Source organism: Zonotrichia albicollis, chromosome 23 (genome assembly GCF_047830755.1).
Source record: "Zonotrichia albicollis isolate bZonAlb1 chromosome 23, bZonAlb1.hap1, whole genome shotgun sequence".
NCBI lineage: Eukaryota > Metazoa > Chordata > Aves > Passeriformes > Passerellidae > Zonotrichia > Zonotrichia albicollis.
In genome coordinates, this window is record NC_133841.1 from 849,309 (window position 1) to 875,910 (window position 26,602).

General features: G+C 49.1%; 1 protein-coding gene across 1 annotated transcript in view; it reads left to right on the forward strand.

The window, feature by feature from the left end:
* The first annotated feature begins 214 nt into the window (after positions 1 to 214).
* IGF2BP1 (insulin like growth factor 2 mRNA binding protein 1) overlaps positions 215 to 26,602 on the forward strand; it is a 31,858-nt gene continuing 5,470 nt past the window's right edge. Inside the window, exons 1-10 of the mRNA XM_074557882.1 lie at positions 215 to 667; positions 2,557 to 2,617; positions 14,000 to 14,048; positions 14,432 to 14,483; positions 17,392 to 17,455; positions 18,961 to 19,236; positions 20,416 to 20,550; positions 22,754 to 22,876; positions 23,734 to 23,869; positions 25,501 to 25,623. Of these exons, the coding sequence (XP_074413983.1) occupies positions 493 to 667; positions 2,557 to 2,617; positions 14,000 to 14,048; positions 14,432 to 14,483; positions 17,392 to 17,455; positions 18,961 to 19,236; positions 20,416 to 20,550; positions 22,754 to 22,876; positions 23,734 to 23,869; positions 25,501 to 25,623 (1,194 nt within the window). The 5' untranslated portion in view covers positions 215 to 492. The remainder of the gene's footprint in view (positions 668 to 2,556; positions 2,618 to 13,999; positions 14,049 to 14,431; positions 14,484 to 17,391; positions 17,456 to 18,960; positions 19,237 to 20,415; positions 20,551 to 22,753; positions 22,877 to 23,733; positions 23,870 to 25,500; positions 25,624 to 26,602) is intronic.

Here is a 26,602-nt window from a genome sequence, read left to right on the forward strand (position 1 = left end):
TCCCCCCGGCCCAGCCCCTCCCCCCCACTCGCTCCCGCACCACCACGTGGCTCCTTCCCCCCGCAAACATTTCCACGGCCCCGCGACCCCCGCGACCCCCGCGACCCCCGGTCCGCGCCCCCCGCCCGTGCCCGGTGCCCGGCGCCGCTCCGGGGCCGCTCCGGGGCCGCTCCGGGGCCGCTCGGGGGCCCCGCAGCCACCGGAGCCGCCGCCGCCGCCCTGCCCGCGGGGCCGCCCCCTCCCCTCCTCTCCTTCCTCCTCCTCCTCCTCCTCCTCCTCCAGCGGCCGCCGCCCCCTCCCCAACGGCACCGAGATCCGCTCGGCACAAGGGGGGGAAAGAAAAACCCCTAAAAAAAAAAAATCAACAAAAAGGCAAAAAAAAACCAAACCAGCGGGGAAAAAGCCGGGGCGCAGCTCGGGGGGCGCAGCGGAGCCGCCGCCCCGCGCCCGGAGCCCCCCGAGCCCCCCGGGACCCCCGGGAGCCCCGGAGCCATGAACAAGCTGTACATCGGGAACCTGCCCGAGGGCGTCACCGCGGCCGAGCTGGAGAAAGTGTTCGCCGAGCACCAGATCTCCTTCAGCGGCCCGTTCCTCGTCAAGTCCGGCTATGCCTTTGTGGACTGCCCCGACGAGCAGTGGGCCATGAAAGCCATCGAAACTTTCTCGGGTGAGGCGCCCAGGCAGCCCGAGCCCTTCCCAAAACCCCAAATCCTGAATCCCCCAACCCCAAATCCTGAATCCCCGAACCCCCAAACCCCAAACCCCCAAAGCCTCCGAATCCCAAACCTCCGAACCCCCGAATCCCCAAATCCCAAACCCCCAAAACCCCAAATCTCAAACCTCCAAACCCCGAAACCTTCAAATTCCCAAACTCTCAAATCCCCCAACCTCCAAACCTCCAAATCCCAAATTCCCAAACTCTCAAATCCCCCAACCTCCAAACCTCCAAATCCCAAACCCCCAAATCCTCAAACCCCCGAATCCCCAAATCCCAAACTCCCAAACCCCCAAACCCCCAAATCCCAAACTCTCAAATCCCCCAACCCCCAAACCCCCGAATCCTCAAATCCCCAATCTCCAAACCCCCAAACTCCCGAATCTCCAAACCCCGAAACCCTCAAACCTCCAAACTCCCAAATCCCAATCTCTCAAATCCTCCAACCTCCAAACCCCCAAATCCCAAATCCCCAAACCCCCGAATCCCCAAATCCCAAACCCCGAAACCCTCAAATTTCCAAACCCTCAAATTTCCAAATCCCAAACCCCGAAATCCCAAACCCCCAAACCCCCAAACTCTCCCACACCCAAACCCCCAAATCTCAAATCCCCAAACCCCCAAATCCCAACCCCTCCATCCCCTCCGAGCCCCTCGATCCCCCCAAAATCCCGACCCTCCCGATCCCTCCCAGCCCCTCAATCCCGACCCCCCAAATCCCTCCTGGCTCCCCAAATCCCGATCCCCCAAATCCCGACCCCAAAATCCCTCCCGACCCCAAAATCCCTCCCGAAACCCCAAATCCCGAGCCCCAAAATCCCTCCCGACACCTTCGCCCTCCTGTCCCCCGGAACCCCCAAACCCTCGGGACCCCCCAAATCCCTCCTGGCTCCCCAAATCCCCCCCAAATCCCGTTCGCCCAAACCCCGACCCCTCGATCCCTCCCGACCCCAAAATCCCTCCCGACCCCTTCAGACCCCAAAATTCTTCCCGAATCCCCAAATCCCGAGCCCCAAAATCCCTCCTGGCTCCCCAAATCCCCCCCAAATCCCGATCCCCCAAATCCCGACCCCAAAATCCCTCCCGACCCCTTCGCCCTCCTGTTCCCCCAAACCCCTCCGGACCCCCCAAACCCTCCGGACCCCCCAATCCCGACCCCAAACCCCTCCCGTCGATTTTTGTCCCACGGCGCGACCCCAAACCCGCCCCTTCGGGGGTCCCCCCAAGCCGCCCCCTCCTCTTTTTGGGGGTCCCCAAACCCACCCGAGGGTCCCCCCAGAGCCGCTCCCGGTCCCGCGGACTTTGCCCGTCTGGGGGCGAGGTCGCCATGCTGGGAAAAGCTCTGGAAGAGGAAAATTTGGGAGCAAATCGGGAATTTGGAGCCTTTTTAAATTTATTTTTTTTCCCCTCCTCTCCATCTCCATCCGCCCGGGTTCTTCCCCCAGTCTGATTTTGATTTTTCTCCGCTGAAAATAAATAAAATTATAAATCGTGCAGTGAGGGAATCCCGCTCCGTTTTCCGGCAGAAATCCATCCGGTGCAATCCCGAATTCGGGAAAAAGCGAGGGAATTCTCCTTTTGCACTTTTCCTGGAGGGCTGAAAGAAAAACGGGGGGAAAAAATCTCCAAAAAAAACCCCAAAAAACCCAAAAATCTCATCTCTGAAATATTCCCAAGGAACAATCCCAGAGGCGCCACTCCCCCCCGGAACCTCGCCTTCCATAAAAACCCACTCGTGATTTTTGGATTTGGATGGAATTCGGGATAAATTCCCAATTTGTGAAAATTCCCCCTTTTTTCTGAGTTTTCCCAGATTTTCCAAGCCGGGTTTTGTTTTTTAGGGAAAGTGGAGCTCCATGGGAAGCAGCTGGAGATCGAGCACTCGGTGCCCAAAAAGCAAAGGTAAAAGTGGAGTTTTAATTGATTTTTAATTGATTTTTTAAATCGTTATCATCGGAATTATTAATTTGTGATGGGGGCAGAAATAAGAGAGGAAAAAACCAAAAAATTTCCCACCTAAAAATGTGAAAAATGAAGAAGTGTCGGAGGTTTTGGGCTGGGATTTGCCCAAAAATTAAACATTTCATGAATTAATTGATTTTTTTTTCCCCAAGAAAACTCGATCCGCGAGTTTTTCATTAAAATAAAAGGGGGAAAAAAGGTGAAATAAGGAATTCTCCGCGCGCTCCCGAGGTGATGGATGGATTTGGGCTGGGATTCCCAAACTTGTGGAAGAATTTCCCGGCTCCTTTTGGCGCCCGGGCTGGGAAATGAGGCAAAACCCTTTGTTTTGGGAGAAGGAAAATTTAAAAAAAAAATCGAAAAAAATTCATATTTTTTTAAAAAATCTGATTTAAAAAAGTGATTTTTGCTGGGGTAAAAAGAACAAAATGAACAGGCGGCTGCTGAGGGAAAGCGGGGGGGAATCCTGGGTGAATTTCGGGGTTTTTGGGGTGAAAAGCGGCGTTTTTGGGGTTTGCCAGGCTCTGCCTCTCCCGCCCAGCCCATCCCATCCCTCTCCATCTTCCCCGGCCTTTGTTGTTCCCGGCTGGAGCCGGGAGCGCTCCGCGAATTCCTGCTCCGATTCCCGGCAAATCCCGCAAATCCCGCCCCGCTTTTGGGGCTTTTTTCCCGGAATTTCCCCATTTTTGTTTCCCCCTGCGGTTTTCGGGCCCCCCCCAAAGTGGCGGAATTCCCGGAATTCCCGGAATTCCCGATCCCAAGGATTCCACGTTGGACCCGAATCCATCGCCACGTGACGGAGGCGCCTTTTCCAAAGGGGAGAGAGGAGGGGAGGGAGCGACGCCGGCTCTTGCCGGCCCCCAAATTCCCAAAATTCCGGCCCAAAACTTCCCCAAATCCCGGCCCCGAATTCCCAAAATCCGATCCCAAAACGTCCCAAAATCCCGAGCCCAAAATCCCAGAATTCCATCCCAAAACTTCCCCAAATCCCGGCCCCCAATTCTCAAATTCCCATCCCAAAACGTCCCCAAATCCCATCCCAAAACTTCCCCAAATCCGGCCCCAAATTCCCAAAATCCCATCCCAAAACGTCCCAAAATCCCGAGCCCAAAATTCCAGAATTCCAGCCCAAAACTCCCCCAAATCCCGGCCCCAAAATCCCAAAATCCCATCCCAAACCTTCCCCAAATCCCGGCCCCAAAATCCCAAAATTCCATCCCAAAACTCCCCCAAATCCGGGCCCCAAAATCCCAAAATCCCAATCCAAAACTCCCCAAATCCCATCCTGAAATTACCCAAAATCCCGACCCCAAATTCCCAAAATCCCAACCCCAAATCCCGCCCCTAAATTCCCAAAATCCCATCCCAAAACTTCCCCAAATCCCATCCCAAACTTCCCAAAATCCCATCCCCAAATTCCCAAAATCCCATCCCAAACTTCCCAAAATCCCAACCCTAAATCCTGCCCCTAAATTCCCCAAATCCCATCCCAAAACTTCCCCAAATCCTGGCCCCAAATTCCCAAAATCCCGGCCCCAAATTCCCAATCCCAAACTCTCCAAAATCCGAACCCCAAACTCCCCAAAATCCCAAAATCCCAACCCAAATTTCCCCAAATCCTTTTCCCGACCCGTTTTGGGATCTCCCCCTTTGACCTCAAAATTCCCAAAATTCCCCAAATTCCCAAAACTTGGGAGGGGGCTGACCCCAAAAAGGGCGATCCCAAATCCAGCCCCGTTTTCCCAGCCCGAATTCCCGGATTTTAGGGCAATAATTATAATTTTTATTAATTTTTTTCCTCCTCCCTCCCTGCTGGTTTTTGTTGCTGTGGCGGAATATTGGGATGGAATTCCATGAAAAGTTTCAAAAAATCCCTTAAAAAACCTGGAAAAATCTTATTCCCTTCCATTACTCTGCAAAATGAATGATTTGGGGTGGGAGGAGCAAATTTCCCCCTTTTTTTGCCCCAAAAATAATTCCCTAAAAATGAGAATATTCCTTTGGGACCTGGGATTTAAATTGCTGGGAAAAAAGGAAAAAAAAAACCCTTTAAAATATTTTGGGATTTGGGTTCGTTTTCCCTCTGAGTGTCCCTAAAACTGCTGGGATTGGGTTGGAAAATTCAATTTTTGGGTTTTTTTTGGGGTTTTTTTGGGATTTTTTGGGGTTAAAATCCGCGCCCCCCCCACTCCGGGGCTGCTCTTAAAGGGCCAGCGTCGCTTTTCCCTCTTTGGCCTCCTGGGAGATTTTGGGGGATTTTGGGAAAATTTGGGAAAATTTGGGAAAATTTGGGAACATCCCGGACACTCTGGGGAGGGATTTGATGATTTTGGGGTGTGGAAAAAGCGATTTTGGGGCATTTCCCCTTAATTTGGGGAGGTGTAAATGGATTTTTTGGGGGGAATTTTTGGGATTTTGGGCTCCTCCAATCCCAGGGAAAAGTGGGGAGGCTCTGCCTTAAAAACAAAATTTTTTGGGATTTTTTTTTTAATTTTTCGGGATTTTTTTTTAATTTTTTGGGATTTTTTTTTAATTTTTTGGGTTTTTTTTTTTAATTTTTTGGAATTTTTTTTAATTTTTTGGGATTTTTTTTTAAATTTTTGGGGATTTTTTTTTAATTTTTTGGGATCTTTTTTTTTTAATTTTTTGGGATTTTTTTTTAATTTTTTGGGATTTTTTTTTAATTTTTTGGGATTTTTTTTTTAATTTTTTGGGATTTTTTTTTTTAATTTTTTGGGGTTTTTTTGAATCCCCATTTTGGAGGGCAGCGAGCAGGAAAGGGTTAAAGAGGGGAGAATTTCGGGAATTTTTTTGGTTTTTTTTTTTCCCCTCTTTTTTGATCCCTTTAAAAATGTGGGAAAACGAGTCAGGAGCGGGGTTTGCCCTTCCCACTTAATTTATTTTTAAAAAAAAATAACACCAAAAAAAAACCAAATTATTTTTTAAATTTAAGTTCAAGTGGAAATAATGTTGTAAAAAATTTAATTTGCGTGGTTTTAATTCATTAATGCCTTAAAAAACCCCAAGGAATTCTTTCCTCTTGGTTTATCCCAAATTTTTCAAACCTCTCTTAAACAAAAATAATTAAAAAATAATTAAAAAATTATTAAAATATAATAATTAAAAAAATAATAAAAATATAATAAATAAAAAATTATTAAAATATAATAATTAAAAATAATTTAAAAATTATTAAAAAATAATTAAAAAACCCTAAAATGGGTGAAAACAGCACCAAAAAAGGGATTTGGGGTGTGTGGCTCCAAGAGGAATAAATTGATTTATTTGGGATTAATTCCTGCGATTCTCCCAATTATTTTCATTATTTGTGGAATTATTTGCAGCAGAATTCTGCAAAAGTCTTAAATGGTGAAGAAATGTTGTTTAAAAACGGGATTTAATGAACAAAAATGAGATTTTTGGGTTAATTTGGGGTCGTTTTGAGCGATTTTTGGGTTTTGGGAGTCGTTTTTCCTTGGATTTTGTTGATGGGAAAATTGGGGAGAAACTCGAAATTTCCAAGCCCAAAATTCTCCTTGTTGGAGGCACCAGGGAAAATTTTAAATTTCATTTAAAATGAAATTATTTTTTACGGGAATAAAAATTTAAAATTCAATTTTTTGGGGGTTGGGGAGTGGATTTGGGATGGATTTTAACCCAAAAATGGGAATTAAATGGGATTTTCACCCCCAGCTCCTCCTGGGGTTGTGCTTATGACGTTAATTTTAATTAAAAATATAAAAAAATTAATTTTAATTAAAATATAAAAAAATTAATTTTAATTAAAATATAAAAAATTAATATTTTTAATTATTTTAGTGGCATAAAGATTCAGTTCAGGGAAGATAAATGCTGGAAAAATCCTAAAATTCCTTTGGATTTTCCTTCAAATCTGGGGATTCCCATCAGGAAAAATCCTCATTTTCCACATGGAAAATCCTGGAATTAATTGTTCCCAACGAAAAATATCCAAATCCACGTTGAAATTCCTTTTTTTGTCACTTTTCACCCCAAAATTTGCTTTTTTTTGTCCCTTTTTGGGGTTGGATTTGCTGGAAATGGGACCAAAAATGAACCCAAAAAATTGGAAAATTCTTTTCCATGGGAAATAAAAATCCAGGTGGATTTTGGGGCTAAAATTCTGCTTTTAATCCAATTTAAAAACTTTGATATTTCCCTTCAAACAAGGCTGGGTTGGGAGTTTTATTTAAAAAAATAACAACAAAAAAATCCAGAAAATTGAAATTTTGAGGAGCAAAAAAATGGGAAAAAATTAAAAATTTAAATTTCTTTCATTCCTTTGAGCTCCCAATTTCCAGCTGCTCCCAGATTTTCTCTTCTGGGAACCAAAAACTTCAGGAATTCTGAGGGATTTGTGGATTTTTAGCCCAAAAAAGCAAAAAATTCAACAAATTCCAGATGATTTTTCCCTAAATTTCACCCCTGAGGTTGGAAACTTTGGGAATTCCGGCAAATTCCAGGGGGAGAAAATTCAATTTGGGAATGGCCAAAAGTGAGGAAAATTCCTTTATTTCCTTTATTTCCTTCTTTCCCTGCGGAAAAACCTCCCCAAAAAAAAAAGGGAATTTCAGGGAAAATTGGAAATTTTGAAGCCAAAGGAAATTCCTGCTTTGAAAATCGGGAATTTTGGGATTTAAATGAAAAATTCCTCAAAAAAAAGGAAATTTCTGCCCCTTCCAGCCCCAATTCCCAGAGATTTTTCCAGGGATTTTGGGGAGAATTCCCATTGGATGAGGGATTTTTGCTCCTTTTCCGGCTTTTCTTGAGTTTTCCATGATTTTTTTTTTTTTTAGGTTTTCCCTGATTTCTTTTATTTTTTAGTTTTTCCCGATTTTTTGGGTTTTCCCCGATTTCTTTTGAGTTTTCCCTGATTTTTTTTTTTTTTTAAGTTTTCCCTGATTTTTTGGGTTTTCCCTGATTTTTTGGGTTTTCCCTGATTTTTTGAGTTTTCCCTGATTTCTTTTGAGTTTTCCCTGATTTTTTTTTTTAAGTTTTTCCCAATTTTTTGGGTTTTCCTCGATTTCTTTTGAGTTTTCCCTGATTTTTTTTTAGGTTTTCCCTGATTTCTTTTTTAAGTTTTCCCTGATTTTTTGGGTTTTCCCTGATTTTTTGGGTTTTCCCTGATTTTTTTTTTAGGTTTTCCCTGATTTTTTTTCTAGTTTTTCCCAATTTTTTGGGTTTTCCCTGATTTCTTTTTTTTAGGTTTTCCCTGATTTTTTATTTTTTAGTTTTCCCCGATTTTTTGGGTTTTCCCCGATTTCTTTTGAGTTTTCCCTGATTTTTTTTTTTTAGTTTTTCCCTGATTTTTTGGGTTTTCCCTGATTTCTTTTGAGTTTTCCCTGATTTTTTGAGTTTTCCCTGATTTTTTTTTTTTAGGTTTTCCCTGATTTTTTTTTTTTTTAGGTTTTCCAGATTTTTTGGGTTTTCCCTGATTTTTTGGGTTTTCCCCGATTTCTTTTGCGTTTTCCCTGATTTTCTTTTTTTTTTAGTTTTTCCCGATTTTTTGAGTTTTCCCTGATTTTTTTTTTTTAGGTTTTCCCTGAATTTTTTTTTTATTTTTTAGTTTTTCCCGATTTTTTGGGTTTTCCCTGATTTTTTGGGGGGGGTTTTTCACCATCCGGGCGGGATTTGGGAATTTTCTGCCTTTTTTTTTTTTGGGATTCTGCTGATTTCAAGGAATTCTTTTTATGGAGAAAGGGAGAAATTCCTGGAGAGCCGTTCCTGGTGGGAACAGAGAATTCCTGGCGCCCCCATTCCCATTGGGAATTCTTCACATCCCATTCCCATTGGGAATTCCTCCTATCCCATTCCCACAGGGAATTCCTCATGTCCTGTTCCCGTTCCTGACAGGAATTCCTGGTGTCCCTTTTCCATCGGGAATTCTTTGTGTCCCATTCCCATTGGGAATTCTTCACATCCCGTTCCCATTGGGAATTCCTGGTGCCCCATTCCCATTGGGAATTCTTCACATCCCATTCCCATTGGGAATTCCTGGTGCCCCCATTCCCATTGGGAATTCTTCACATCCCATTCCCATTGGGAATTGTTCACATCCCATTCCCATTGGGAATTCTTCATTCCTGTTCCCATTGGGAATTCCTGGTGCCCCATTCCCATTCCCACAGGGAATTCCTCATGTCCTGTTCCCGTTCCTGACAGGAATTCCTGGTGTCCCTTTTCCATCGGGAATTCTTCACATCCCATTCCCATCGGGAATTCTTCATTCCTGTTCCCATTGGGAATTCCTGGTGTCCCATTCCCACTGGGAATTGTTCACATCCCGTTCCCATCGGGAACTGGGAATTCCTGGTGTCCCTTTTCCATCAGGAATTCTTTGTGTCCCATTCCCATTGGGAATTCCTGGTGTCCCATTTGCCATCAGGAATTCTTCATGTCCTGTTCCTATTGGGAATTCCTGGTGTCCCATTCCCACAGGGAATTCCTCATGTCCCATTCCCATTCCCATTGGGAATTCCTGGTGTCCTGTTCCTGTCAGGAATTGTTCACATCCCATTCCCATCGGGAATTCTTTGTCTCTCATTCCCACAGGGAATTCCTGGTGTCTCATTCCCACAGGGAATTCCTCACGTCCTGTTCACGTCAGGAATTCTTTGTGTCCCGTTCCCAAAGGGAATTCCTGGTGTCTCATTCCCGCAGGGAATTCCTCACATCCCTTTCCCGTCAGGAATTCCTCATGTCCTGTTCCCATCGGGAATTCCTCCTGTCCCATTCCCATTCCCATTCCCATCAGGAATTCCTGGTGTCCCTTTTCCGTCGGGAATTCTTCATGTCCTGTTCCCATTGGGAATTTCTGGTGTCTCATTCCCATTGGGAATTCCTCCTATCCCATTCCCACAGGGAATTCCTCACGTCCTGTTCCCGTTCCTGACAGGAATTCCTGGTGTCCCTTTTCCATCGGGAATTCTTTGTGTCCCATTCCCATTGGGAATTCCTTTCCCGTCGGGAATTCTTCATTCCTGTTCCCATTGGGAATTTCTGGTGTCTCATTCCCATTGGGAATTTCTTTCCCATTCCCACAGGGAATTCCTCATGTCCTGTTCCCATTCCTGTTCCCATCGGGAATTCCTGGTGCCCCATTCCCTGAGGGAATTGTTCACATCCCATTCCCACTGGGAATTCTCTACCTCTCATTCCCACAGGGAATTCCTCACGTCCCATTCCCGTCAAGAATTCTTTGTGTCCCATTCCCAAAGGAAATTCCTGGTGCTCCTGTCAGGAATTCCTGGTGTCTCATTCCCATCGGGAATTCTTCATATCCTGTTCCCGTTGGGAATTCCTGGTGTCTCATTCCCATTGGGAATTCCTCCTATCCCATTGCCACAGGGAATTCCTCATGTCCTGTTCCCATTCCTGTCAGGAATTCCTGGTGTCCCATTCCCACAGGGAATTCTTCACACCCCATTCCCATTGGGAATTCCTTGTCTCTCATTCCCACAGGGAATTCCTGGTGTCTCATTCCCATTGGGAATTCCTCCTATCCCATTCCCACAGGGAATTCCTCATGTCCTGTTCCCGTTCCTGACAGGAATTCCTGGTGTCCCGTTCCTGTTGGGAACAGGGAATTCTTCATATCCCATTCCCATCAGGAACTGTTCACATCCCATTCCCATTGGGAATCCTTTGCCTCTCATTCCCACAGGGAATTCCTCACGTCCCATTCCCATCAAGAATTCTTTGTGTCCCATTCCCATTGGGAATTCCTGGTGTCTCATTCCCATTGGGAATTCCTGGTGTCCTATTCCTGCAGGGAATTCTTCCCATCCCATTCCCATTGGGAATCCTTTGTCTCTCATTCCCACAGGGAATTCCTGGTGTCCCTTTCCCATCAGGAATTCCTCATGTCCTGTTCCCGTTGGGAATTCCTGGTGTCTCATTCCCATTGGGAATTCCTCCTATCCCATTCCCACAGGGAATTCCTCATGTTCTGTTCCCATTCCTGTCAGGAATTCCTGGTGCCCCATTCCCATCGGGAATTCCTCATGTCCTGTTCCCATTGGGAATTCCTGGTGTCCCATTCCCACTGGGAATTGTTCACATCCCGTTCCCATCGGGAACTGGGAATTCCTGGTGTCCCTTTTCCATCAGGAATTCTTTGTGTCCCATTCCCACTGGGAATTTCTGGTGTCCTATTCCTGTCAGGAATTCTTCATGTCCTGTTCCTATTGGGAATTCCTGGTGTCCCGTTCCTGTTGGCAACAGGGAATTCCTGGCACCCCATTCCCATTGGGAATTCTTCATGTCCTGTTCCCGTTGGGAATTTCTGGTGTCTCATTCCCATTGGGAATTCCTCCTATCCCATTGCCACAGGGAATTCTTCCTATTCCCATCAGGAATCCTTTGCCTCTCATTCCCAAAGGGAATTCCTGGTGTCCTTTTCCCGTCAGGAATTCCTCATGTCCTGTTCCCATTGGGAATTCCTGGTGTCTCATTCCCATCGGGAATTCCTGGTGTCCCAATCCCAAAACAATTCCCAGATTTCCACCCACAGTTCGGGACCGGAGCGGGATCAAAGCTCCTCGATCCCATCCGTGCCCCTGGGCGCTCCCAGAAATCCCAAACCCACGGAATTCCCTGGATCCCAGGAGATTTAGGAATTTGGAATTTGGAATTTGGGATTTGGGATCCATCTGTCCTCACAGGATCCGAGTGCTCCCAGAAATCCCAAACCAACGGAATTCCCTGAATCCCAGGAAATTTAGGAATTTGGGATTTGGGACCCACCTGCCCCACAAGTGCTCTCAAAAATCCCAAACTGACAGAATTCCCTGAATCCCAGGAAATTTAGGAATTTGGGATTTGGGATCCATCTGTCCTCACAGGTTCTGAGCACTCCCAGAAATCCCAGACTGACGGAATTCCCTGGAATCCTGGGGGATTTGGGAATTTGGGATTTGGGATCCGCCTGCCCCACAAGTGCTCTCAGAAATCCCAGACTGGTGGAATTCCCTGAATCCCAGGAAATTTGGGAATTTGGGATTTGGGACCCGCCTGTCCCACAGGGAAATTCCGGCTCCTGCTCCCTCCCTGCCGAGGGGATCCAGCGGAATTCCCGATTTTCCTTTATTCCCAATTCCCAGCCCCCAGATTTTGGGAATTCTGGGATTTTTTGGGGATGAGGTTCTTCTTCCGCTCTCCGTCCCAATTCCGCGATTTTTCCTGGAATTTCGCCGGCTTTGCCTCAATTCCCACAAAATTCCGGAGCTGTGGGATCAGCCCTGGATGTGCAGGGAGCTCCCTGTTCAATAATCCTAATTAACCCATCCTAATGAATCAATCCTAATTAACCAGTCCTAATTAACCAATCCTAATTAATCAATCCTAATGAATCCACCCCAAATAACCAATCCAAATAATCCCCAGCTTGAGGGAAGAGAGGTTGGGAAAAGGGGCTGGAATTTGGGATTTTTCCCTTTTTTCCAGGGCCGTCCATCCCTATCCCAAATATTCCCTGGAATTCCTGGATCTCCCCAGGGGAAATTTGGGGGGAGTTTGGTGAAAATTGAGACGGGAATTTCTGGGATTTGTGTTTTTTGCTTTCCCAGGGGAATTTTGGGATCCTCTTCCCATAAAAATCTCCCCAAAATTGACCAAAGGAGCCCCAAATTCCCTGGAGGGGATTGGGGTCCCCGAGCAGGAAAATCCCGATGGATTTGATGGGATTTGGATGGAATTTGGATGGAATTTGGATGGAATTGTTCTGGCTGTGCAGGGGCTGGGAATGGGGAAAAAAGGGAATAAAAAAGGGAATAAAAAGGGAATTTAAAAGGGAATAAAAGAGGAATAAGAAGGGAATGAAAAGGGAATGAAAAAGGGAATAAGAAGGGAATAAAAAGGGAATAAAAAGGAAATTAAAAATGGAATAAAAAAGGAATAAAGAAGGGAATGAAAAAGGGAATAAAAAAGGGAATGAAAAGGGGAATAAAAAGGGAATAAAAAAGGGAATGAAAAGGGGAATAAAAAGGGAATAAAGAAGGGAATGAAAAAGGGAATAAAAAGGGAATAAAGAAGGAATAAAAAGGGAATAAAAAAGGAATAAAAAGGGAATAAAAAGGGAATAAAAAGGGAATAAAAAGGGAATAAAAATGGGAGTAAAGAAGGGAATTTCCCATGGTGGGCGGAAAGCCAGGAATCGTAAATCTGAGCGAGGTGTGACTGACAGCTGTCAATCACCCAGACAATGGGGCTCAATTAGCCAGGAATTCCCGGATTTTGGGATCCTTCCCAGAGAGAGGTTTGGGATTTTCCCAGCGGCTCCCAAATGGGTGGAATTCCCCAAAATCCGGAATATTCCGGCTTTGATCTCGGATTTATCCATGGATTGGGGTGGAGGGGGAAATCCAGGAATTCTGGGGGAAATGTTTTGGGATCTGTGCTGGGAGGAGGAAATTTCCTGTGAAACCTCGGGATTAAACCGGGAGGGAGAAGGATTCTGGAATTCTGATCCCAGAGGAATTCTGGAATTTTAATTCCAGCAGGATTCTGGAATTCTGCTCCCAGCGGGATTCTGGAATTTTAATTCCAGCAGGATTCCGGAATTCTGATCCCAGAGGGATTCTGGAATTTCCCAACTTGGGGGATCCTGGAATTTCACTCCTTGAAGGATTTTGGTGTTTCCCTTCCAGAGGAATTCTGGAATTCTTTTCCTGGGAGAATTCTGGAATTCTGCTTCTGGAGAGATTCTGGAATTTCACCGCCAGAGGAATTCTGGAATTCTGCTTAGGGTGGGATTCTGGAATTCTGCTCCTGGGGGCCTTATGGAATTCTGGAACATTTTTTCAGGAGAGATTCCAGAAATTCCCTCCATTGGGATTCTGGAATTCTGCTCCCAGAGGGATTCTGGAATTCTGCTTCAGGACAGGTTCCAGGATTTCCCTCCATTGGGATTCTGGAATTCTGATCCCTGAGGAATTCTGGAATTCTGATCCCAGAGGAATTCTGGAATTTTACTTCCAGGGGGATTCTGGAATTTTACTCCCGGGGGAATTCTGGAATTCTTTTTTCAGGAGGGATTCCAGGATTTCCCTCCCAGTGGGATTCTGGAATTCTGCTCCCAGAGGAATTCTGGAATTCCGCTCCTGGTGGATCTGTGGTGCAATTCCAGCCCCACAACGAGCTGGGATCCACCAGAATTCCCAGGGAACCCCTGGAATTCCAGGGCTGGCTCCAATCCCTGGCTCTGCCCCATCCCCAATCCCGATTATCCCGATTATCCCGATTATCCCAATTATCCTGATTTTCCCGATTTTCCCGATTATCCCGATTATTTTCCCGCCCCTGCAGGAGCCGCAAGATCCAGATCCGGAACATTCCGCCGCAGCTGCGATGGGAGGTGAGGGCAGCGCCACAGCTGCATTTCCCCGCCATTAATTGGCTCTTCATTAATTAATTACCCCAGGCCGTGCCGGGAAAGCGACCCCCCCCCCCAGGATCCCGCGATTCCCATTAATTAATTCCCGTTAATTAATTTGTGATTTCATTCCCATTGTACGGGGGAATCAAACGGATCCGCGCTTCCCGCTGGGAATTCCGGCTCCGCTTTCCCCTCCCGCTGGCTCCCCGGCCGTAATTAATTGGGAATTCTTAATGATCCTGATGGAATTATTAATGATCCTAATGACCCCGAGGCGTGGGTGGGGATATCCCGGGGTGAGCTGCCATGGATTTTCCCATTTTTTCCCTTTTTTTTCCCATTTTTTTTCCCTTTTTTCCCAGGTTTTGGATGGGCTGCTGGCCCAGTACGGCACCGTGGAGAGCTGCGAGCAGGGTAGGGAACCCGGATTTGGGGAATTTTATCTGGATTTTGGGAATTTTCACCTGGATTTGGGGAATTTCACCTGGATTTGGGGAATTTTATCTGGATTTGGGGAATTTCTTCCGGATTTGGGGAATTTTATCTGGATTTGGGAATTTCATCCAGATTTGGGGAATTTTATCTGGATTTGGGGAATTTTATCTGGATTTGGAGAATTTTATCTGGATTTGGAGAATTTTATCTGGATTTGGGGAATTTTATCCAGATTTGGGGAATTTTATCCGGATTTGGGGAATTTTATCTGGATTTGGGGAATTTCACCTGGATTTGGGGAATTTCATCCGGATTTGGGGAATTTCATCCGGATTTGGAGAATTTCACCTGGATTAGGGGAATTTCACCTGGATTTGGGGAATTTTATCTGGATTTGGGGAATTTCACCTGGATTTGGGGAATTTTATCCGGATTTGGGGAATTTCATCTGGATTTGGGGAATTTTATCTGGATTTGGGGAATTTTATCTGGATTTGGGGAATTTCACCTGAATTTTATCTGGATTTGGGGAATTTCAGCTGGATTTGGGGAATTTTTGTCTGGATTTGGGGAATTTTATCCGGATTTGGGGAATTTTATCTGGATTTGGGGAATTTCACCTGGATTTGGGGAATTTCATCTGGATTTGGGGAATTTCACCTGGAATTGGGGAATTTTATCCGGATTTGGGGAATTTCATCTGGATTTGGGGAATTTCACCTGGATTTGGGGAATTTCATCCGGATTTGGGGAATTTCATCTGGATTTGGGGAATTTTATCTGGATTTGGGAATTTTATCTGGATTTGGGGAATTTTATCTGGATTTGGGGAATTTCACCTGGATTTGGGGAATTTTATCTGGATTTAGGGAATTTCACCTGAATTTTATCTGGATTTGGGGAATTTTATCTGGATTTGGGGAATTTTATCTGGATTTGGAGAATTTCATCTGGATTTGGGGAATTTTATCTGGATTTGGGGAATTTCACCCCAATTTCGGGAACTTCTGCTCCCGAGAAGGGAATAAACCCCAGATTTTTGGAATTTCACCTGGATTTGGGGAATTTCACCTGGATTTGGGGAATTTCATCTGGATTTGGGGAATTTTATCTGGATTTGGGGAATTTCTTCCGGATTTGGGGAATTTTATCTGGATTTGGGAATTTCATCCAGATTTGGGGAATTTTATCTGGATTTGGGGAATTTTATCTGGATTTGGAGAATTTTATCTGGATTTGGAGAATTTTATCTGGATTTGGGGAATTTTATCCAGATTTGGGGAATTTTATCCGGATTTGGGGAATTTTATCTGGATTTGGGGAATTTCACCTGGATTTGGGGAATTTCATCCGGATTTGGGGAATTTCATCCGGATTTGGAGAATTTCACCTGGATTAGGGGAATTTCACCTGGATTTGGGGAATTTTATCTGGATTTGGGGAATTTCACCTGGATTTGGGGAATTTTATCCGGATTTGGGGAATTTCATCTGGATTTGGGGAATTTTATCTGGATTTGGGGAATTTTATCTGGATTTGGGGAATTTCACCTGAATTTTATCTGGATTTGGGGAATTTCAGCTGGATTTGGGGAATTTTTGTCTGGATTTGGGGAATTTTATCCGGATTTGGGGAATTTTATCTGGATTTGGGGAATTTCACCTGGATTTGGGGAATTTCATCTGGATTTGGGGAATTTCACCTGGAATTGGGGAATTTTATCCGGATTTGGGGAATTTCATCTGGATTTGGGGAATTTCACCTGGATTTGGGGAATTTCATCCGGATTTGGGGAATTTCATCTGGATTTGGGGAATTTTATCTGGATTTGGGAATTTTATCTGGATTTGGGGAATTTTATCTGGATTTGGGGAATTTCACCTGGATTTGGGGAATTTTATCTGGATTTAGGGAATTTCACCTGAATTTTATCTGGATTTGGGGAATTTTATCTGGATTTGGGGAATTTTATCTGGATTTGGAGAATTTCATCTGGATTTGGGGAATTTTATCTGGATTTGGGGAATTTCACCCCAATTTCGGGAACTTCTGCTCCCGAGAAGGGAATAAACCCCAGATTTTTGGAATTTCACCTGGATTTGGGGAATTTCACCTGGATTTGGGGAATTTCATCTGGATTTGGGGAATTTCACCCGGATTTGGGGAATTTCACCTGAATTTCATCTGGATTTGGGGAATTTCACCCGGATTTGGGGAATTTCACCTGAATTTTATCTGGATTTGGGGAATTTCACCTGGATTTGGGTATTTCATCTGGATTTGGGGTATTTTATCTGGATTTGGGGAATTTCATCCAGATTTGGGGAATTTTATCTGGATTTGGGGAATTTTATCCGGATTTGGGGAATTTCATCTGGATTTGGGGAATTTTTATCTGGATTTGGGGAATTTCATTCGGATTTGGGGAATTTCACCTGGATTGGGGAATTTTATCTGGATTTGGGGAATTTTATCTGGATTTGGGGAATTTCACCTGGATTTTGGGAATTTCACCCCAATTTCGGGAACTTCTGCTCCCGAGAAGGGAATAAACCCCAGATTTCCCCAGATTTCGGGAATTCCTGCCCCGTTTCAGCAGGAAGGGGGAGTAAACCCCAGATTTTTGGGAATTCAATCTGGATTTGGGGAATTCTGCTCCATTTCAGGGAGAGGAAGGAATAAAACCTGGATTTTTGGGGATTTCTGCAGGGAATCAAACCTGGGGTTTGGGAATTCCTGGCTCCTTTTGCAGGGATGGGAGGGAATAAAAACCTGATCCGTGCCTCTTGTCCCAAATTCCCGATCCCTCTTCCCAAATTCCTGATTGTTTTTCCCAAATCCTGATTATTTTTCCCAAATTCCTGATTATTTTCCCCAATTCCCGCAGTGAACACGGACAGTGAGACCGCCGTGGTGAACGTCACCTACGCCAACCGGGAGCAGACCCGGCAGTGAGTGCCCCCGGAATTATTCGGGAATATTTTGGGAATATTTTGGGAATTCCCTCATTTCCCCAAATCCCGAGATTCCAGCAAATCCTTGAGGACGCCCCGTAAATCTGATGGATTTTCCGTCAGCTCTGGACAGAATTCCGAGGTTTTGGAGTTTTCTCGGCGGCTCGGGGAGTGAAAGTTGAATTTTTGGCTGGAGGAAAAGTTGGGATTTTTGGGGTTTTCCCAAGATTTTGGGAATTCCAAAAAAATGGGGAGAGATATCCCGGAGCTGCCAGGGGATCATTCCCAGCTTTGTCCTTCATTCCTGGCTCCCCTCACACCAGGCCCAGCTCGGGGCCGGCGCTTTTGGGGTTTTGGGGGAACCCACGGGGATTTGGGAACTTGTGGGGATTTGGGGATTTGGGAACCCAGGGGGATTTGGGAACACACGGGGATTTGGGGTTTTGGGATTTGGGATCCCGCAGGGATTTGAGATCGGCCATGGGGATTTGGGGATTTTGGAACCCGAGGGGATTTGGGATCTTGTGGGGATTTGGGGTTTTGGGATTTGGGATCCTGCAGGGATTTGAGATCGCCCATGGGGATTTGGGGATTTGGGAACCCAGGGGGATTTGGGAACTTGTGGGGATTTGGGAACCCATGGGCATTTTGGGGCTGCCCTGCTCCTGGCACCCCAAAAACCCCCCCAGCCCCATTTCCCGGTGTCCCCCCATACCCAGCCCCATTTCCCAGTGTCCCCCCAATCCCACCCCGTGTCCCAGTGTCCCCATGTCCCCCAATCCCACCCCATTTCCTGGTGTCCCCCAATCCCACCCCGTGTCCCAGTGTCCCCCAGTCCCACCCCATTTCCTGGTGTCCCCCAGTCCCACCCTGTGTCCCGGTGTCCCCCAATCCCACCCCATTTCCAGTGTCCCCATGTCCCCCAATCCCACCCCATGTCCCGGTGTCCCCCAGTCCCCCAATCCCACCCCGTGTCCCCCAGTCCCACCCCGTGTCCCGGTGTCCCCCAGTCCCACCCCATTTCCTGGTGTCCCCCAATCCCACCCCATGTCCCAGTGTCCCCCAATCCCCCAATCCCACCCCATATCCCGGTGTCCTGGTGTCCCCCAGTCCCACCCCATTTCCTGGTGTCCCCCAATCCCACCCCGTGTCCCCCAATCCCACCCCGTGTCCCAGTGTCCCCCAATCCCACCCCATTTCCTGGTGTCCCCCCATCCCACCCCGTGTCCCGGTGTCCCGGTGTCCCCCAATCCCATCCCATGTCCCCCAATCCCCCAATACCCCCAATCCCACCCCATGTCCCGATGTCCCCCAATCCCCCAGTCCCACCCTGTGTCCCCCAATCCCACCCCATATCCCGGTGTCCCCCAATCCCACCCTGTGTCCCGGTGCCCCCCAATCCCACCCCATGTCCCCCAATCCCCCAATCCCACCCCATGTCCCCCAGTCCCACCCCATTTCCTGGTGCCCCCCAGTCCCACCCCGTGTCCCGGTGTCCCCAGGGCCATCCTGAAGCTCAACGGGCACCAGCTGGAGAGCCACGCGCTCAAGGTCTCCTACATCCCGGACGAGCAGCCCGAGCAGGGCCGGCGGGGCGGGGCCGGGGCCGGGGGGCGCGGGGGGGCCCGCCCGGGGTCCCCGCTGCCCCCGGGGGCTCCCCCCAAGGCGCCGCCCCCCGACGTCCCCCTGCGGCTCCTGGTGCCCACGCAGTTCGTGGGCGCCATCATCGGCAAGGAGGGCGCCACCATCCGCAACATCACCAAGCAGACGCAGTCCAAGTGAGCCCTCGGGGGGGGTGGGCTGGGGGCTCAGGGGGCATCCAAAGGTTCTCCAGGGGGGATCCAGGGGATCTCTAGGGGTGATCCAGAGGTTCTCCAGAAGTTCTCCAGAGGTTCTTCAGGGGTTCTCCAAAAGTTCTTTAGGGGATCTCCAGGGCTTCTCCAGGGGTGATCCTGAGGTTCTCCAGGGGTGATCCAGGGGGGATCCAGGGGGTCTCTAGGGGCGATCCAGAGGTTCTCCAGAAGTTCTCCAGAGGTTCTTCAGGGTGCGATCCAGGGGGAGTCCAGAGTTTCTCCAGGAGTGATCCAGGAGTTCTCCAGAGATTCTCCGGGGGTTCTCCAAAAGTTCTTTAGGGGATCTCCAGGGGTGATCCTGAGGTTCTCCAGAGGTTCTCCAGGGGTTCTCCAGGATTTCTCCAAAAGTTCTCCAGGGGTGATCCAGGGGTGATCCAGGGGTGATCCAGGGGATCTCTAGGGGTGATCCAGAGGTTCTCCAGAAGTTCTCCAGAGGTTCTTCAGGGTGGGATCCAGGGGAGTCCAGAGTTTCTCCAGGAGTGATCCTGAGGTTCTCCAGAGGTTCTCCAGGGGTTCTCCAGGACTTCTCCAGGGGATCTCCAGGGGTACTTCAGGGGTGACCCAAAGGTTCTCCGTAAATTCTCCAGAGGGTTTCCAGAGGGTCTCCAGGGGATGTCCAGGGGTTCTCCAGGGGATCTCCAGGGTTCTCCAGAAGTTCTGCAGGGGTGATCTAGGAGATCTGCAGAAGTTCTCCAAAAGTTCTTCAGGGGGTCTCCAGGGGTGATCCAGAGGTTCTCCAGAAGTTTTCCAAAGGTTCTCCAGAGGTTCTCCAGGGAATCTCCAGGGGTTCTCCAGAGTTTCTCCAGGAGTTCTTTAGGGAATCTCCAGGGGTGATCCAAAAGTTCTCCAAAAGTTCTCCAGAAGTTCTCCAGAGGTTCTCTAGAGGTTCTCCAAGGGTGATCCAGAGGTTCTCCAGAACTTCTCCAGGAGTTCTCCAGAGGTTCTCCAGGGAGTCTCTGGGGGTGATCCAGGGTTTCTCCAGGGTTTCTCCAGGGTTTCTCCAGGGTTTCTCCAGGGGTTCTCCGGAGCTCTCCCTCCTCCTGCTGGGATGTCCCGTTCCGGGGAGGCTCCGGGCCCTCTCCCAGCGCCTCCCCGCGGTTTCAGGATCGACGTGCACCGCAAGGAGAACGCGGGCGCGGCCGAGAAGGCCATCAGCATCCACTCCACGCCCGAGGGCTGCTCGGCCGCCTGCAGGATGATCCTGGACATCATGCACAAGGAGGCCAAGGACACCAAGACGTGAGAGCCCCCAGACCCCACCCGGCCTCCTCCCGCCCTGGGCCCCAGGGATTTGGGGTCTGGGGGCTCCAGGGGGTTTGGGCTTCCCCCGGCCCTCTGTGCCAGCCCCTCCTTTCCCAGATCCCACAATCCCTCGGTTTGGGTTTTCCCTCCTTTTGGGTTTTCCCTCCTTTTGGGTTTTCCCTCCTTTCCTAATTCCCATAATTCCTCAGTTTGGGTTTTCCATCCTTTCCCATATCCCACAATCCCTTGGTTTGGGTTTTCCCTTCTTTTGGGTTTTCCCTCCTTTCCTAATTCCCATAATTCCTCATTTTGGGTTTTCCCTCCTTTCCCATATCCCACAATCCCTCAGTTTGGGTTTTCCCTCCATTCCTAATTCCACAATCCCTCCTTTTGAGTTTTTCCCGTTTCCTAACTCCCATAATTCCTCATTTTGGGTTTCCCCTCCTTTCCCAGTTCCTATAATCCCTTGTTTTATGTTTTACCTCCTTTTGGGTTTTCCCTCCTTTCCCAGATCCCATAATCCCTTGTTTTGGTTTTCCCCTCCTTTCCCAGTTCCTATAATCCCTTATTTTGTGTTTTCCCTCATTTTGGGGTTTTCCTCCTTTCCCAGATCCCACATCCCCTCAGTTTGGGTTTTCCCTCCTTTTGGGTTTTCCCTCCTTTCCTAATTCCCATAATTCCTCATTTTGGGTTTCCCCTCCTTTTCCAGATCCCACAATCCCTTGGTTTGGATTTTCCCTTCTTTTGGGTTTTCCCTTCTTTCCCAGATCCCATAATCCCTTGGTTTGGGTTTTCCCTCCATTCCTAATTCCACAATCCCTCCTTTTGGGTTTTTTCCCGTTTCCTAATTCCCATAATTCCTCATTTTGGGTTTCCCCTCCTTTCCCAGATCCCATAATCCCTTATTTTGTGTTTTCCCTCCTTTTGGGGTTTTTCCTCCTTTCCCAGGTCCCACAATCCCTCCTTTTGGGATTTTCCCTTTTCCTACTTCCCATAATCCCTTGTTTTGCATTTTCCCTCCTTTCCCAAATCCCATAGTCTTTGTTTTGGGTTTTCCCTCCTTTTGGGTTTCCCCTCCTTTCCTAATTCCCACAATCCCTCCTTTTGGGTTTTTCCTCCTTTCCCAGGTTCCACAATCCCCCCTTTCGTGTTTTCTCTCCTTTTGGGTTTTTCTTCCTTTCTCAGTTCCCATAATCCCTCCTGTAGGATTTTTTCCTTTTCCCAGCTGCCCTAATCAATCCCTCCTGTGGGGTTTTCCCTCATTTTGGGTTTTCCCTCTTTTTTGTGTTTTCTCTCCTTTTGGGTTTCCCCTCCTTTCCCAGCCGCCCTAATCCCTCCTGTGGGGTTTTCCCTCGTTTTGGGTTTTCCCTCGTTTTGGGTTTTCCCTCCTTTTTGTGTTTTCTCTCCTTTTGGGTTTTTCTTCCTTTCTCAGTTCCCATAATCCCTCCTGTAGGATTTTTTTCCTTTTCCCAGCTGCCCTAATCAATCCTTCCTGTGGGGTTTTCCCTCCTTTTTGTGTTTTCTCTCCTTTTGTGTTTCCCCTCCTTTCCCAGCTGCCCTAATCAATCCCTCCTGTGGGGTTTTCCCTCGTTTTGGGTTTTCCCTCCTTTTTGTGTTTTCTCTCCTTTTGTGTTTCCCCTCCTTTTCCCAGCTGCCCTAATCCCTCCTGTGGGGTTTTCCCTCGTTTTGGGTTTTCCCTTGTTTTGGGTTTTCCCTCCTTTTTGTGTTTTCTCTCCTTTTGTGTTTTCCCTCCTTTTCCCAGCTGCCCTAATCAATCCCTCTTGTGGGGTTTTCCCTCATTTTGGATTTTCCCTCGTTTTGGGTTTTCCCTCCTTTTTGTGTTTTCCCTCCTTTTGTGTTTCCCCTCCTTTCCCAGCTGCCCTAATCCCTCCTGTGGGGTTTTCCCTCGTTTTGGGTTTTCCCTCCTTTTGTGTTTTCCCTCCTTTTGGGTTTCCCCTCCTTTCCCAGCTGCCCTAATCCCTCCTGTGGGGTTTTCCCTCGTTTTGGGTTTTCCCTCGTTTTGGGTTTTCTCTCCTTTTGTGTTTTCTCTCCTTTTGGGTTTTCCCTCCTTTTGGGTTTTCCCTCGTTTTGGGTTTTCCCTCCTTTTTGTGTTTTCTCTCCTTTTGGGTTTCCCCTCCTTTCCCAGCTGCCCTAATCCCTCCTGTGGGGTTTTTCCCTCCGTTCCCATTCCCGTTCCCAGGGCTGACGAGGTCCCCCTGAAGATCCTGGCCCACAACAACTTCGTGGGGCGCCTGATCGGCAAAGAGGGACGGAACCTCAAGAAGGTGGAGCAGGACACCGAGACCAAAATCACCATTTCCTCGTAAGGATCGGAGGAGGATGAGGATGAGGAAGATGAGGATGAGGGGAGAGGTTTCAGCCCCCAAAGTTCTCTCGGGAATCCTCGGTGTTGAGTTTTCTGTGCTCCCCTCTCCCGTCCGCTTTGGGGTTCCCTCCCGTGGTTTTGGGGTGCCCCTGGGTGTCCCCATCTGTGTCCCCATGGAGGAGGATGAAGAGGATGAGGATGGAGATGGGGGAGAGGTTTCAGCCCCCAAAGTTCTCTCAGAAATCCTCAGTGTTGGGTTTTCTGTGCTCCCCTCTCCCGTCCCCTTTGGGGTGCCCTCCCAGAGCTTTGGGGTGCCCCTGGGTGTCCCCATGGAGGAGGAGGAGGATTGAGGATGAGGAGGATGAGGATGAGGGGAGAGGTTTCAGCCCCCAAAGTCCTTTCAGAAATCCTCGGGGTTGGGTTTTCTGTGCTCTCCCTTTTCCTGCCCCCTTTGGGGTCCCCTCCCCTGGTTTTGGGGTATCCCTGGTGTCCCCATCTGTGTCCCCATGGAGGAGGATGAGGAGGATGAGGATGGTGATAGGGGAGAGGTTTCAGTCCCCAAAGTTCTCTCGGGAATCCTCAGTGTTGTGTTTTCTGTGGTCCCCTCTCCCGTCCCCTTTGGGGTGCCCTGCCCTGGTTTGGGGTGCCCTGGGTGTCCCCATCTGTGTCCCCATGGAGGAGGATGAGGAGGATTAGGATGGAGATGGGAGAGAGGTTTCAGCCCCCAAAGTCCTCTCAGGAATCCTCGGGGTTGGGTTTTCTGTGCTCTCCCTTTTCCCGTCCCCTTTGGGGTTCCCTGCCCGGGCTTTGGGGTGCCCTGGGTGTCCCCATGTCCCCACGGGCGCTGTCCCCAGGCTGCAGGAGCTGACCCTGTACAACCCCGAGCGCACCATCACGGTCAAGGGCTGTCCCGAGAGCTGCTGCCGCGCCGAGCAGGAGATCATGAAGAAAGTGCGCGAGGCCTACGAGAACGACGTGGCCGCCATGAGCGTGAGTGGGGCCGGCCTGCGGGGATCCCGTAAAACCAGAGCCCATCTCATTCCCGGCAGGATCCTGATGGGGATCCCATAAAATCAGAGCCCCTCTCATTCCCGGCATGATCCTGATGGGGATCCCACAAACCAGAGCCCCTCTCATCCCCAACATGATCCTGATGGGGATCCCACAAACCAGAGCCCCTCTCATCCCCAACATGATCCTGATGGGGATCCCACAAACCAGAGCCCCTCTCATCCCCAACATGATCCTGATGGGGATCCCACAAACCAGAGCCCCTCTCATTCCTGGCATGATCCTGATGGGGATCCCACAAACCAGAGCCCCTCTCATCCCCAACATGATCCTGATGGGGATCCCACAAACCAGAGCCCCTCTCATTCCCGGCAGGATCCTGATGGGGATCCCACAAACCAGAGCCCCTCTCATCCCTGGCATGATCCTGATGGGGATCCCACAAACCAGAGCCCCCCTCATTCCCAACATGATCCTGATGGGGATCCCATAAAACCAGAGCCCCTCTCATCCCCAACATGATCCTGATGGGGATCCCACAAACCAGAGCCCCTCTCATCCCCAACATGATTGTACCTTGTCCCTGATCCCTTTTCTCCTCTCAGTTCAATCCCCCCTTGTCCCAGTCCCATTCCTCCCCTCAATTCAATCCCCCATATCCCACATTTTGATCCCCTCAGTTACAATCCCAATCCCCGTATCCCATGTTTGGTTTCCCCCAGTCCCAATCCCCATATCTTGTATTTGGTCCCCCCAATCCCAATCCCAATGCCCATATCCCACATTTGTCCCCCAGCTGCAGTCCCCGTATCCCATATTTGGTTCCCTCAACCCCAATCCCTACATTTTGTCCCCCCAGCTGCAGTCCCCATATTCCATATTTGGTTCCCCCAATCCCAATCCCAATCCCAATCCCAATCCTAATCCCCACATTTGTACCCCCAGCTGCAGTGCCCGTATCCCAGATTTGGTTTCCCCCAATCCCAATCCCCACATTTTGTCCCCCAGCTGCAATCCCCATATCTCATATTTGGTTTCCCCCAATCCCAAACCCAATCCCCATATCCCATATTTTGTCCCCCAGCTGCAGTCCCCGTATCCCATATTTGGTTCCCCCAATCCCAATCCCAATCCCAATCCCAAACCCAATCCCCATATCCCATATTTTGTCCCCCAGCTGCAGTCCCCATATCCCATATTTGGTTTCCCCCAATCCCAATCCCAATCCCCACATTTGTCCCCCAGCTGCAATCCCCATATCCCATATTTAGTTTCTCCTCATCCCAGTCCCCATATCCCATATTTTGTCCCCCAACTGCAGTCCCCATATCCCATATTTAGTTTCCCCCAATCCCAATCCCCATATCCCATATTTGGTTTCCCCCAGTCCCAGTCCCCATATCCCATATTTGGTTCCCCCAATCCCAATGCCCACATTTGTCCCCCAATCCCAATCCCCATATCCCATATTTGGTTCCCCCAATCCCAATCCCAATGCCAATGCCCCCATTTGTCCCCCAATCCCAATCCCCGTATCCCATATTTGGTTCCCCCAATCCCAATCCCAATCCCAATCCCAATCCCAATCCCAATCCCAATTTGTCCCCCAGCTGCAGTCCCACCTCATCCCCGGCTTGAACCTGGCCGCTGTCGGGCTCTTCCCGGCCTCCTCCACGGCGGTGCCGCCGCCCCCGAGCGGCGTCTCCGGGGCTGCTCCCTACAGCTCCTTCCTGGTGAGTGACCGGGGCTGGGGGCGACCCCACGGACACCCCGGGGTGGGCAGTGACCCCAAAGAGTGGGGACAGTCCCACAGAGACCCCGGGGTGGGCAGTGACCCCAAATAGTGGGGACAGTCCCATGGAGACCCCGGGGTGGGCAGTGACCATGGGGACAGTCCCATGGAGACCCCGGGCTGGGGGCAGTGACCCCAAATAGTGGGGACAGTCCCATGGAGACCCCGGGGTGGGCAATGACCCCAAATAGTGGGGACAGTCCCATGGAGACCCCGGGGTGGGCAGCGACCCCAAATAGTGGGGACAGTCCCACAGAGACCCCGGGGTGGGCAGCGACCCCAAATAGTGGGGACAGTCCCATGGAGACCCCGGGGTGGGCAGCGACCCCAAATAGTGGGGACAGTCCCATGGAGACCCCGGGGTGGGCAGCGACCCCAAATAGTGGGGACAGTCCCATGGAGCCCTGGGATGGGCAGTGACCCCAAATAGTGGGGACAGTCCCACGGAGACCCCGGGGTGGGCAGTGACCATGGGGACAGTCCCATGGAGACCCCGGGGCGGGCAGTGACCCCAAATAGTGGGGACATTCCCATGGAGACCCCGGGGTGGGCAGCGACCCCAAATAGTGGGGACAGTAACCCATGGAGACCCCGGGCTGGGCAGTGACCCCAAAGAGTGGGGACAGTCCCACGGAGACCCCAGGGTGGGCAGTGACCCCAAATAGTGGGGACAGTCCCACGGAGACCCCGGGCTGGGCAGTGACCCCAAATAGTGGGGACAGTCCCATGGAGACCCCAGGGTGGGCAGCGACCCCAAATAGTGGGGACAGTCCCACGGAGACCCCGGGGTGGGCAGTGACCCCAAATAGCGGGGACAGTCCCACGGAGCCCTGGGATGGGCAGTGACCCCAAATAGTGGGGACAGTCCCATGGAGACACGGGATGGGCAGTGACCCCAGATAGTGACAGTCACACTGAAT